Source organism: Tupaia chinensis, unplaced genomic scaffold, assembly GCF_000334495.1.
Source record: "Tupaia chinensis unplaced genomic scaffold, TupChi_1.0 Scaffold145814_1, whole genome shotgun sequence".
In the NCBI taxonomy this organism is placed as follows: domain Eukaryota; kingdom Metazoa; phylum Chordata; class Mammalia; order Scandentia; family Tupaiidae; genus Tupaia; species Tupaia belangeri.
In genome coordinates, this window is record NW_006205672.1 from 1069957 (window position 1) to 1083353 (window position 13397).

At 42.9% G+C, this 13397-nt stretch overlaps 1 protein-coding gene across 2 annotated transcripts in view; it reads left to right on the forward strand.

Moving 5' to 3' along the window:
- Window positions 1–2902, forward strand: part of RFX5 (regulatory factor X5) — an 8188-nt gene extending 5286 nt beyond the window's left edge. The window contains exon 11 of one of the 2 annotated variants that reach the window (XM_027768291.1): window positions 42–2902. In XM_027768291.1, the coding sequence (XP_027624092.1) occupies window positions 42–795 (754 nt within the window). In that variant the 3' untranslated portion in view covers window positions 796–2902. Of the gene's footprint in view, window positions 1–28 lie in introns of both variants that reach the window. The other variant, XM_027768292.1, reaches the window with a different exon arrangement.
- The last annotated feature ends 10495 nt before the right edge of the window (window positions 2903–13397 follow it).

The following is a 13397-nucleotide window of genomic DNA, read 5'->3' on the forward strand; positions in this document are numbered from 1 at the left end:
TCAGGTGCCCTAAAAGGGTCTACACTCCCTCTGCCAAGTAGGGCAGGGGGGCCCCCAGCAGCCGTGCCCATCATTAACATGATCTTACCTACTGTTCCTGCTTTGCCTGGGCCTGGGCCTGGACCAGGGCCTGGACCGGGACGAGCGCCTCCTGGCGGCCCTACTCAGCTCCGGGGCACAGAGAACAGGGAGCTAAGCATAGGTGGTGACCTAACACCCCATGACAAGGGCATCAAGAGGACAGCTGAAGTACCTGTGATCGAGGCCAGTGGGCAGGACCCACCAGCCAAAGCAGCGAAGCCAGATACCGAAGACACAGCGAGTGATGCCAAAAGAAAACGGGGGCGCCCTCGAAAAAAATCAGGTGGAAATGGGGAAAGGAATTCTGCATCTGAGAAATCAGCAGCAGCCACGGACTCCACCCAGTCCTCAAGGTTACCATGGGAGACATGGGGCTCTGCAGAGAAAAGCTCCTCAGCTGGAGGGGCAGAGACGCCAGGGCCTCTGGGAGAGACTGAGAAGGGAGCAGTGCTTGCTCAAGGTCGGGAAGACGGTGTTGTTTCCAAAGGAGGAAAGGGCCCTAGTTCCCGGCATGCCAAAGAAGCAGAAGATAAAATTCCTCTTGTCACCCCAAAAGTGAGTGTCATCAAAGGCTGTAGAAGCCAAAAGGAGGCTCTTCAGTTGGTAAAGGGAGAGTTAGACACTGCAGCACAGGGTAATAAAGACTTAAAGGAGCACGTGCTTCAAAGTTCCTCATCCCATGAACATAAAGACCCCAAAGCAACACCCCCATGAAAGGTCTGTGGAAAGCATTATTTATATCTATATGTTAATTCTACCTGTCTGCCTAGTAGGGGCCCTTCTCTGCACTTGCTCTTATTTGGCTGTTCCTTCCCTATCCAAGTCCATTCTTCCCTGTGTAGACAGTTGAGTCACCTAGTCTTACATAGTGCCTGGTTGCTGCCTCTGACCTTTCCAGCTCGTTACCCTTGGCTTTAGTGCAACCAATAAATCTGTAGTGACCTTCTTACCAGGATCCCTGCCATCCTATAGAAAGATAGGGCTAGGGTAAGTACGATGAATGTATAAGTTAGGGATCTTTTGGTTTTAAGTCATAGAAAACCTAACTCAAACTGACTTAAAACAAAAAGGATTTATTGGTTCATGAAACTACAAAGTCCAGAGGTAGTGCTGGCTCCGTGACGCTTAATCCAGTGGCTGAGTATGTCTCTAAATAGCTGATTGAGTGTTTTGCTCACTGCTCCACCTTCTGTAGGATCAACTTAAACCTGGGGCACCTCACGGCTAGCAGCATGCCTAAGATGACATGTTTTCGCGTTTATGTCCAGAGAGGACATCTTTGTGACAGTAATGCAAGCAAAAAGCCTTGAGATTCGCTCTGAATAGGCCAGCCAGGGTCACATGTCCACCCTGAGCAATCACTGTAGCCAGAGGATGGTATATGCTAATTTGTATGCTAATTCTACATCATGGACTACATCTTTGGGGAAAAGGTGGGATCAGCCTCCACAATCTCATAGGTTCTCCAGATGAGACCTTGGAGGGAGCTGCTGGGCAGGGAACTGACACTCTGCTGCTACTATGAAGTCCATGTAGTTTTGGTGCACTAGGTTGAGATCAGCTGTTTTCCTTTTTTCCTCAGTTTTGCATTTACTGCAGCTCTCTCTTGTTCTAGTCTCAGAGGAAGGAATGGGAAGTCACTCTCCTTTGGGAACTTTCTCTTCACTCTCATTTAGATGGCAATCCCTCTTTTCCCTCCATTTCTGTCTAAGAGATGGAGCTCCTTCCTTTTCCTGTTTCTGAGCTTTTGTTTTCTCCTCCTCCCTTCCCTATCCACCACCCTGCTGCCTCTTGGACCAACCAGAGTGAAAAATTTACTTCCTAGTCATTTCACTAAGTTCATTCTGTATCTCTCCACCAGGTGTCAGTCTCTTGTTACATATATAGAGAGAGACTTAGCCAGGACTATGAAGTTGAGGCTACATGTGTGGAAGAAGGCAGTTCTGCATATCAGAGATCACCAAAGGGAAGGGAATCTAGCCACTCTTTGTATGTCCTTGAGAAAGGCAGTAAACCAACCAATATTTGCTGAGGACCTACTTTGTCCTCTATATAGGGTAGCTTCTGTCAGGGAATCTTGGTTCTTCCCAAGAAATAGATATTCTTTCAGGGAAACTTAATTCATTTGTTCATTTATTTCTATCACAACAGATTTTTAAAAATTATAATATGTAATATTTGATATCTAAAAAATAAGTAACATGAATAAATTATGAAGTATCATAGTAAAATAAGTATCTATGACCCATCACTCAATTTACATATTAAAACATTAGAAATACCACTGACTGTGTATGTCCTGTCCCCTGCCTCTCCTTAGAGGCAACTACTTCCTCGATTTTGTGTTTATTAATTAACTGCTCTACATGTTTTTAAAAACATATGTATACTTCAAAAATATGTTTAGTTTTGCTTGTTTTAACTTTACAAAAATGTTACACTCTAATAGCCCCCTGCAATTTGCTTTTTCCCCCCACTTACCATTGTTTCTAAGGTTCATCCATGTTATTGTTCACTCATTTTCACCCGTATACTATCCCATCAAGCGCATTAACCACAAGTTATTTATCCATACATCTATCAATGATATTTGGGCTGTTTCCAATTTTCTGCTATTACAAACAATGCTGCTATGAACATTCTTGTACATGTTAGTGCCTTTGTTTTTAGTAAGATTTATAATGAGGTTTCTAAGATGGTACTTTTTGGTCTGTATACCCTCTGAGTTGGGGACTGTTCCCTTGTCTTATTCTCTGGAAGAATGTACCCCAGATTGAAATGAATTGTTCCTTGAAAGTTTGGTAAAATTCACCTATAAAGCCATCTGAGCCTGGTGTTTCTTTGTGGGAATAGTTTTATCTATTGGTTAAACTTATTAATAATCACAGATTACTTGGGTTTTCTATTTCTTCTAGAGTCCATTTAGGTGATATGTTTCATTAGGATTTGGTACATTTCATGTCCTTTTTTTTTTACATGATGTTCGTGTATTTCTTCTATTTTCTTTTTTGCCTCTGTTCTTTGGGTAGTCATGTTCACCTTCTCATTTCTGTTTATTTAACCTTTTTTTTCTCCTTCATCAATTGCACCAGAAATTTGTTTATTTTACTTGTGTATCTTCAGATATTATTTTAGGCTTTGCTGAGTCTCTCCTCTATATATTTGTTTTCCACTTCATTAATTATGGATCTTAGCAGTAGTATCCCCTTCCTTCTGTTTTCTTTCAATTTATGTTCTTTTATAACATCTTAATTCATCGTTTTTTTTCTTTCTTCATGACATAGCATGTATGTGCACATGAGAGTGAGAAAAAGATTGATGAGCTCCTCCACAGGGTCTGGTCAGGCTGCAGTCCCTTTCTCCAGTCTTCCAGCCCTCCAGTCCTCTGGTTCTTGGGTACTTGTTATGTTCCAGGATAGCTGGGCCAGGGATTCCAGCTATGGTCGCCATGTGGGATCCAGCTTCTCTTGAGCAGCTTTATTTACACACTGTGCCATGGCACTAGCCCACATCTTAATATCTGACACTTAACTGATTAATCTTTAGGCTGTCTTCTATATTTAGTTTTCAACACCCTGCTTTTCTGTATTTAACAGGATTTTTGTGTTGTACAGTATTTTTATTATTATTTAGTTCTAAACATTATCAATTGCCTTTGTGACTTTTTTGACTCATGTAGGAAAGTTCTATAAATTTCCAAATGTCTGGAAACTGGAATTTTTCTTTTTTATATTGATTTGCAGTTTAGTCATTTGTGTTCGGAGAATGTAGTGTCTGTGATGTCAATTCTTTCAAATTTGTTGAGATTGTTCATTTATATTATGTAACTTAACTTAAATGTCTGAATCTGTTCTGTTTTCTGCTAACTCTGGCCCATATAGTGTGTATCTTTGTATATTTAGTAATTTTTCAGTTTTTAACTCATATTTTGTTAAACTTAATCTATGGGAATCCTTAGGACCTAAGCTGGGGGTACTTCCCTCCTGAAAGGATCTGCATTTGCTTCTTCAGGAGCCAGGGAGTGTCCTGACCTAGGACTACGTCAGCCCCTTCAGGATCAATTCAGGAGTCCCAGGTTGTTCTCCCCTTCCTTGGCTAGGCCCAAAGTTTAGACTTCACTCACAGTGTTGTTGACATTTGTCCGCAGGGCAAACTTCTACTGCTGCCTGTTGCTTTCCTTTACCTAGGTTTCAGCTTAACGTTACTCTTTTTTTCCTTCGTGATTTCCCTTATTTCCTAATGAGCCCAGCAATGTGCTAAAAATTAAGTTTGCTAGAGGCATCAGCAGGTGGCATGGTGGTTAAGGCAGCTGGACTCTCACATGGCTCTCTCTTTCTGTCTCTCTCTGATCAACTTTTAAAAAATAAAATTGGGACCACCAGGTAGCATGGTGGTTAAGGTGCTGGACACTACCACATGGCTGACCATGGTTCAAGTCCTGGACCTGGCAGCTTGTTTTCTCACTTTCCCTCTCTCACTCTCTCTGTATCTCTCTCTGGTCAAATTTTAAAATTAATGGAATGAATAAATAATTATTAAAAATAAAATAATGACAGGACCAGCAGTTGGTGTAATGGCTATGTCGCTGGACTCCCATGTAGCCAATTGCAGTTTGAGTCCCGGACCTGGTGGCTCAAACTCATTCTGGGTGTGACCCGAGAGGAGAATGGAGAAGGGATTGCGGCATGGCCATCCCCCTTGAGGGGTGATTTCTCACTTTCTGTCTCTCTCTTTCTGGCGAGTGCATGCATCCTATAGCAAAAAATAAATCTCAATAAAATAAAATAAAATAATGACAATAAGTAAAATGTAAAAAAATTACTTTTGCTATAATTTATCCAGAATCTAGTATTTTTTAAAATACCCAAGCTCATCTCTTCATATCTTCACTATCTATAGAGATCTCTATACCCACAGACCTTCCTAAGATTTCAGACACAATGTACCCTTTCAGACATACCTATTTATCATTGGTATTGATATTAGGATCAACACAAAAATCAGAGTGATATCTACTGAATGGTTTTCAGAAAACGAAATCTTTGAACTATCTTCTTTTTTTTTTTTTGGAGAGGTTTTTGCTATAGGGCGCGTGCGCTCACCAGACAGACAGAGAGACAGAAAGTGAGAAATCACACCCCGGGGGGATGGTCACACCACAGTCCCTTCTCCTCCATTCTCCTCTCGGGATCTTGGGCATGCACGCACATGCACCCGGCGTGAGTTTTAAGCCACCGGGTTCGGGACGCAAACCGCGGTCGACTATGTGGGAGTCCAGCGACATAGCCATTACGCTAACTGCTAGTTCCCCAAAAAAAAAAAAAGAACTATCTTCTTGAAAATGAATTTTGGGCTCCAAGCTTTTATTAGAATATGGTAATGTGAATGTTTTCACAGAGACATTAATTTGGCTAAGTTTGGATCTACATAATATTAACCTAAGAAACCAGGTCTGGGTCTATATCTATTAGGTTGTCAAGAAAATCATGGCATATTTTTCTATGCAAAAATGTATAGAACCAATATATGGAACCACTGTCTTTGCCAGTTAGCATTAAAAATTCCGTATAAGAGAAAGATGAAGATGAATATCAGATTTTCTTTTTTTAAAAAAAGAATTACTTATTTATTTATTTTAAAATTTGTCCAGAGAAAGTAAAAGCAAGAAAACAAGCTGACTCGAACCATGGTCAGCTATTTGGGAGTCCAGTGCTCCAATCATCACGTCACCTGCTGGCCCCAATCAGATTTTTTTGATACATAGTAGTAGAAAGATGACAAGATGAAACCAACGGACAGGTCATCTATTTAAGGGGGAAAAAAATCCAAACTATAAATAATCCTTACCTGCTAGTTATCATAACACAACCTAAAAACAAAACTTGGGCATTTATATCTAAAGATTCTCAATGTGAGAAGCTGCTGTGCAATCTTACAAACATTTCAAAAATTAGTGGTTTAAAGCAATAATCATTTGTAGTTTCTTACAATTTTGTAAATTTTGATTAGGAAAGTTCTTTGCTGATTTTGCTGTGGCTTACTCATGCATCTCAAGACAGTCAGCTAGGTTGGAAGGTTCACGTTGGCCTCATGCACATGTCTAGAAGCTCATTCTAGCTCCTGGCTGGTGAACCTTAGTTTGTTTCCTCATGATGCCCCATCTCCAGTAGACTAGACCATCTTCTAGGTAAGATTCAAGGGAATCTTGACCTTCACTGGGCAAATCAGCAGCACTGGTCTCATAAAGGATTCTATTATGAAATAATCTCCATAACAACATGCCATCATGGACTTTCAAGTCCATAGAAAGGGTTCTAACTTGAGTTAGAGCCAAGGAATAACCCACTTCGAACAGCATTTTCATTATTCCTGGAAGCCTAGAAAAGCTCTTTTATCCACTGTAATTCATAGAAGATAACATTTATGTGTAGCAACTTTTTACTGGCCAAACTAAGTCCAGCTGCTGCTTCTCATGGTCAATGCAATGAGAGCAAGGCTGAAGAAGGGAGTTTAATCTGTAATGTTACAAGGAGTAAGCAAGTACCATCAGACTGTCTCTCTAGTTGTATTTTCATAAAACTCTCTTTCTCTTTATTTGCCAGAGGTCACATGTGCTCCCCAGAGAGACAGATAGGAGAGAGCGAAAGTGAGAAAGCACAGATGGTCATGCCACAATTGTTTCTCCTCCATTTCTGCCTCCTTCCTGGATTTTGGGTACACACACACATGCCCAGTATATATTCAAGCTGCCAGGTCTGGAATTCCAATTGAGCAGTCAGCCATATGGGATCCAGCTGCCTTAACCACCACACCCCCAGAAAGCCCAAGAGAGCCCTTTCTCTTATTCATGCTGCTAGAAATAATCTATTACTGTGATTTTGATATTATTCACATCTTGTTTTGTGGGGGTTTTTTAGAGGGTTTTTTTTTTTTTTCGGTTATCTCATTATTCTTAAAATGTGCTATAGGGCATATGCACTCATTGAGAGACAGAGAAGGACAGGGGTAGAAAGTGAGAAAGCAAGCTGGCAGGTCCAGGACTGGAACTGTGATTGGCCGTGTGGGAGTCCAGTGCCTTAATCAGTGTGACACCCGCTGACCCTACCTCTTGTTTTTTAAGAGTCAGGCACTTAGTAGAAGTTAGCTTACTTTGGGACCAGCAGTTAGCGTAATGGCTATGTCACTGGACTCCCAGTAGTCGACCGCGGTTCATGTCCCAGACCGGGTGGCTTAAAACTCACGCCGGGTGTGTGTGCATGCATGCCCAAGATCCCGAGAGGAGAATGGAGGAGAAGGGATTGCAGCGTGGCCATCCCCCCGGGGAGTGATATCTCACTTTCTGTCTCTGTCTGTCTGGCGAGCGCACATGCCCTATAGCGAAAACCTCTAAAAAAAAACAAAAAAGAAAGAAACTAGCTTACTTAGACTCAACCAGAGTTTGACCAGAGAGAGAGGGTGAGAAAGAGAGAGAAAGTGAGAAGTAAGCCATCTGGTCCAGGACTTGAACCATGGTCAGCCATATGGAAGTGTCCAGCACTTTAACCACCACACTACCTGCTGGTCCCTCAACTTTTCAAACATTCTAGTTGAGACAGACAAGTTCCCCTTATTTGCAGAGGATATAGGTTGTTTGATCTGATAAACAAGAAGGCTAGTAAGTGACTAATGGATGGGTATATATAGTGTGGACATGCTGAACAAAGGCATGATTCATGTCACAGGTGAGATGAGGCCGGACAGCATGAGATTTCATCCTGCTATTCAGAACACTGTTCAGTTTAAAACTTATGAACTGCTTATTCCTGGAGCTCTCTATTTACTACTTTTGGACCATAGTTGACCACAAGTAACTGAAACCATGGAAAGCTAACTCGCAGAGAAGGAGGCCTGCTGTAATGATCATGGCACAGCCTGTTATGTGAGTAGAAAGCCCAGGGTGCTGTGGGAGCCCAGAGGAACAACATGAAGGTCAGATAGGGATCCGGGTTGACTTTCCAGCAGAGGTGAGTAGGAGTTAGCTGGATAAGACTAACTCATGAAACAAAGAACAGAAGAGGGACTGCCTTATAACCTAGTGGCTAAGGAGCTGGGACCCACACAGCCAACTGCACAGTTCAAATCCTGGCCCCAGAGGCTTGAAAAGCATGCAAGGCACATGTGCATGCATGCCCCAAATCCCAAGAGGATGGAGAAATGGAGAAGAAAGGATTGCAGCATGACATGCCCCAATTGGAGGGTGCTTTCTCCCTCACTTTCTATCTCTGACAAACATACCCGACCTCTGGCCAAAAAAAAAAGGGGAAAAAAAAAAAAAGAGTAAAATCATGATACTCCAGTGGATAAGAACTAAAAATTCAGAGGCGTAAGTTTGGGCTGGGTAATTTGGAAAAGCTTCTTGGAAAAGGCAGGCTTGAGGAAAGCCTTTAAAGTCTGTAGAGCTTGAATGGGTCAAAAAGAGGAGGGCATTCCAGGAGAAGCAAGGGTGTAGGGATGTGGCATGGGAGTATAACCTCAGAAAGAAACCTTCCAGGCAGAAGAGATATGAATGAATAACACACAACCTGGGGCTGGCAGGTGGTGGTTAAGGCACTAGACTCCCACATGGCCAACCGCATTCCGAGTCCCAGACATGGTGGCTTGCTTTCTCGCTTTCCCTTTCTCTCTCTCTGTCTCTCTCTCTCGTCAAATTAAAAAAACTATAATAAGGGGCCAGCAGGTGGCATAGGCGCTGGACTCCCACATGGCCAGCAGCAGTTTCAGTTCCAGATCTGGTGGCTTGAAACTCATGCTGGGCACATGTGCACGCGTGCCCAAAATCCCAAGGAGAATGAAGGAGAAGGGATTGTGGTGTGGCCATCTTCCCCCGGGGGGCGATTTCTCACTTTTTGATTCTCTGTCTCTCCAGCAAGCACATGTGCCCTATAGCAACAATCTCTTTAAAAAGATAATAATAACAAATGGAATTAAATAATTCCTAAAAAAAATAAAAGGGGAAGAACACACAACCATTATAGTTACCTGTTGATTGAATATATGAATGAAAGATATGAAGTTAGCATTAGAAAATGAAAGAACTGGAGTGAAAGAATCCAGCCCAGCCACTGTAGCCATCATCCATGTGGGAAGAGATGAGGGACTGAACCTTGCTGCTGACAGATTAGAGGTATATGGCAGATAGAAAAGTAAACCACTGGTGATGGAATATGAAAAGTGTGAATTGTGGTACCAGCAGTTAGCATAATGGCTATGTTGCTGGACTCCCATGTAGTCAACCACGGTTCGAGTGCCGGGCGTGTGTGCGTGCGTGCCCAAGATCCCGAGAGGAGAGTGGAGGAGAAGGGATTGTGGTGTGGCCATCCCCCCCAGGGGGGTGATTTCTCACTTTCTGTCTCTCTGTCTCTCTCTTTGTGGCGAGCACATGCACAAACCTCTTTATAGCAAAAACCTCTCCAAAAAAAAAAGTGTGAATTGTAAAAACACTATGCATAGAGTTCAAAAAAAGTTTGCACCAAAATAAACTCATCCTTTAATTCCATTTCTCCACAAACTTTTTTTATAAATAATTATTTTAATTTAATTAATTTATTTTAATCTGACCAGAGAGGGACCAAGTGACAGAGAGAGAAAGACACCAGGTCGAGGACTCAAATCACAGTCAGCTATGTGGGAGTCCAGCACCCTTAACCACCATACCACCTGCTGGCCCCTCCACAAACCTTTTTGAAGTTCCCTCGTAGGTAGAAGCATCCAAGGAAATACTGTTTTCATCATGATTGAGGTTTGGGTTGTGCCTAGTCATTTTGGGAGACCAGGCCACTGGGTGATTTTAAGATTTGCACCAGTGTTATAGGGTGTTAAGGTAGTCTCTTCTGGAGGCCAGCAGGTGGCGTGGAGGTTAAGGCGTTGGACTTGCACATAACTACTGCGGTTGGAGTCTCAGACCTGGTGGCTTGACAAACACGAGCACATGTGAATGCATGACCAACATCCCAAGAGGAGAATGCCAGAGAAGGGACTGCAGTATGGCTGTCCCCTCTGGGAGATAATTTCTCATTTTCCCTCTCTCTGTTTCTGTCTCTCTCTGGTGAGCTCACATATCCTATGGCAGCAAATTTAAGAAGTCTCTTCTGTCCTGTTTTTAAAATGGAACATCACAGTACTCTCTGCCATGTTAAATAATATAAATAAAATGTAACATGCAATTTACTCTTCTGTAGTTCAAACAATCTTTAGTTTATTAGATGAAGGGCCAAATTAAAATTTGGGGGAGTATGCTATGTTCCATGTCTCTATTCCTCACTCCACTCTCTACAATTCCTGTTCCCCACTTTCTACCTTCACCCATGCTGTTTTTGTTCATTTTGGCCCTACCATAAATTAAATGTATTGGGACCAGCAGTTAGTGTAATGGCTATGTCACTGCACTCCCATGTAGCTGACTACAGTTCAAGTCCTGGACCCAGTGGCTTAAACTCACGCCGGGTGCGTGTGCGTGCGTGCCCAAGATCCTGAGGGGAGAGTGGAGGAGAAGGGATTGCGGCGTGGCCATCCCCCCTGGGGTGTGATTTCTCACTTTCTATCTCTCTGTCTCTGTCTTTCTGGCGAGTGCACGCACCCTATAGCAAAAACCTCCCCCCCCCAAAAAAAAAATTAACTGTACTAAATTCTGAGATAATCTGTTGTTATTAAACCAAAGCAAATGTCTAGTCTGCAGCCCCAAGTAAATGACCGTATTGTCTGCTTCTGTAGCTAACAACCAGCTTCCTTTAGAAAGGAAAGCACATGCTGCATTCACACAGCACACTCAATGGGAGAATTCATTCTATCTATTTGTCTGAGTGTTTTGTCTTCCTTAGCAGGCGTACGTTTTTGTCTAAAACACCCTGCTGATTCCATCCTGTGAGATAAAGCTAAGCATTATTTATGTGTGTATATGGCTAGCTAACTAAATGGATATGCATGCATATACCTCGCAGACTTGTTTTTTCTTTTTTTTAAGAGAGATTTTTGCCATAGGGTTTATGCACTCACTGGAGAGACAGAGAGATGGAAAGCAAGAAATCACCCCCTGAAGGGATGGCCACACCTCAATCTCTTCTCTTCCATTCTCTTCTTGGGATTTTGGGCATGCACACATACATGCCTGGCATAAGTTTTAAGCTGCTGGGTCCAGGACTTGAACCATATTGACTATATGGGAGTCTAGTGACATAACCATTACGCCATCTGCTGGTCCCCCTCACAGACTTCTTAAATGTAGGGGCAGGCCAGCAGGTTGCATAGTGGAGTGGTTAAGGCACTGGACTCCCACATGGCCGATTGTAGTTCAAGTCCTAGACCCAGAAGCTTGAAATTCATGCCAGGTACCTGTGCATGTGTGCCCAAAATCCCAGGAGGAGAATGGATTCCAGGCATTCCCCCCCTGGGGGCGACTTCTTGCTCTCTGTCTGTCTCTCTCTCTCTCTGTCTTTCAGGCAGGTACATGAGCCCTATAGCAAAAACACCTCAAAAAAGAGAAAAAGAAAGAAAGGTAGGGCCAGCATCATTGTACATCAGTGAAGCACTGTGCACAGGGAGCCTGTTCCCACATGGCCAACTGCAGTTCAAATCAAAGCGTCAGCAGCTTGAAAAACATGAAGGATATGCACCAAGGGTGGAAAAACGGAGAAAAAAGGATTGTGATATGCCAATGCCTATTGAGGAGGGTTTTTTCCTTTCTTTCTTTCTCTCTCTCTCTCTCGCTCTCTCTAATGAGCACATAAACCCTTTGGCAATTAAAAAAAATGTCAACAGGGAGGCATTTGTTTACAAGAAAGACATGAGTTAGGTTCAAGTTGTTTTTCTTTTTTAAAAAATATTTTTGCTATAAGGCATATGTGCTAACTGGAGAGCGAGCAAGAGCAGGGAAGTATGAAATCACCCCCCATGGAGAAAGGCTACACCACTCTCCTCTCAGAATTTTTGGCACACAAGCACATGTTCCTGGCATGTTTTTTCAAGCCGCCAGGTCTGGGATTCAGCCATGTGGCATCCAGCTGCCTTAACCACCATGCGACCAGCTGGTCCCTAGGTTTAGATCTTAGCATAACCACTTACCATGTGATTTTGAATATTTATTTAGACCAGTCTTTTCAAACTGTAGATTGTAACCTATTTGTGTGCTGTGAAATCAACTCAAACAGAATGAAAAATAGCACTGAAAAAATAAAATGATATAAATGGTCGAGCAGTTGGGGTGGTGGTTAAGGTGCTGGATTCCCACATGGTTCGAGTCCTGGACCCAGCAGCTTGAGAATCACACGAGGCGCCTGTGTGTGCATTGCCCAAAGAGGAGAAGGGAGGAGAAGGGATTGTGGCATGGCCACCCCTCAGGGAGGGTAATTTCTCACTTTCCCTCACTGTCTCCCTCCAGTGAGTGCACACACCCTATGGCAAGAGCCCTCCCCCCCCCGAAATAAAAAACACTAAAAAAAATAAAATAAAATAGAGTTGAAAATCTTATCAGAGTGTATTGCACATAATAAGCGTATTTTTTCTGTGGGGGGAGAGGTTTTTGCTATAAGGCCTGTGCACTTGCCAGAAAGACAGAAAGAGACAGAGAGACAGAAAGCGAGAAATCACTCCCGCAGGGGGGTTGGCCACGCCACAATCCCTTCTCCTCCATTCTCCTCTCGGGATCTTGGGCACACACGCACAAGCGCCCGGCGTGAGTTTAAGCCACCAAGTCCGGGACTCAAACCATGGGAGTGCAGCGACATAGCCATTATCCTAACTGCTGGTCCCCCCAATAAGGGTATTTTTCACGAACCTTTATTTCAGTTAAGAAACCTATGGAAAAAAAAAAAAAAGACACCTATGTATTCTTCAGTGGTCATGATATAAAATGCATTTCTTGGGCCAGTCTCGTAGCTGGTTAAGGGAGCTGGCTCCTACACCGGCAACCCTGTGTATTGAGTCCTAACCATGGCAACCTGAGAAACATTCTGGGAACGTGTATGTGCAAGTTTGTCCAAAATCCTGACGGGATGAAGAAAGAATTACGGTGTGACCACACTCCATGGGGGTACTTTCTCTCTTTCACTCTATCTCTTTGACACGTACATGTGCTCTATGGCAAAAAAAAAGGGGGGGAGGGGGGAGAACAGCATTTAGTTTATAATTTGGCAATTAAAGAGACAGGAGAAAATAATAAAGGCAAATAGGGAGGAGGAAAAATAGTCAAAATATTTATTTATTTATTTATTTATTTATTTATTTAGGAGAGGTTTTTGCTATAGGGCGTGTGCGCTTGCCAGACAGACAGAGAGAGACAGAGA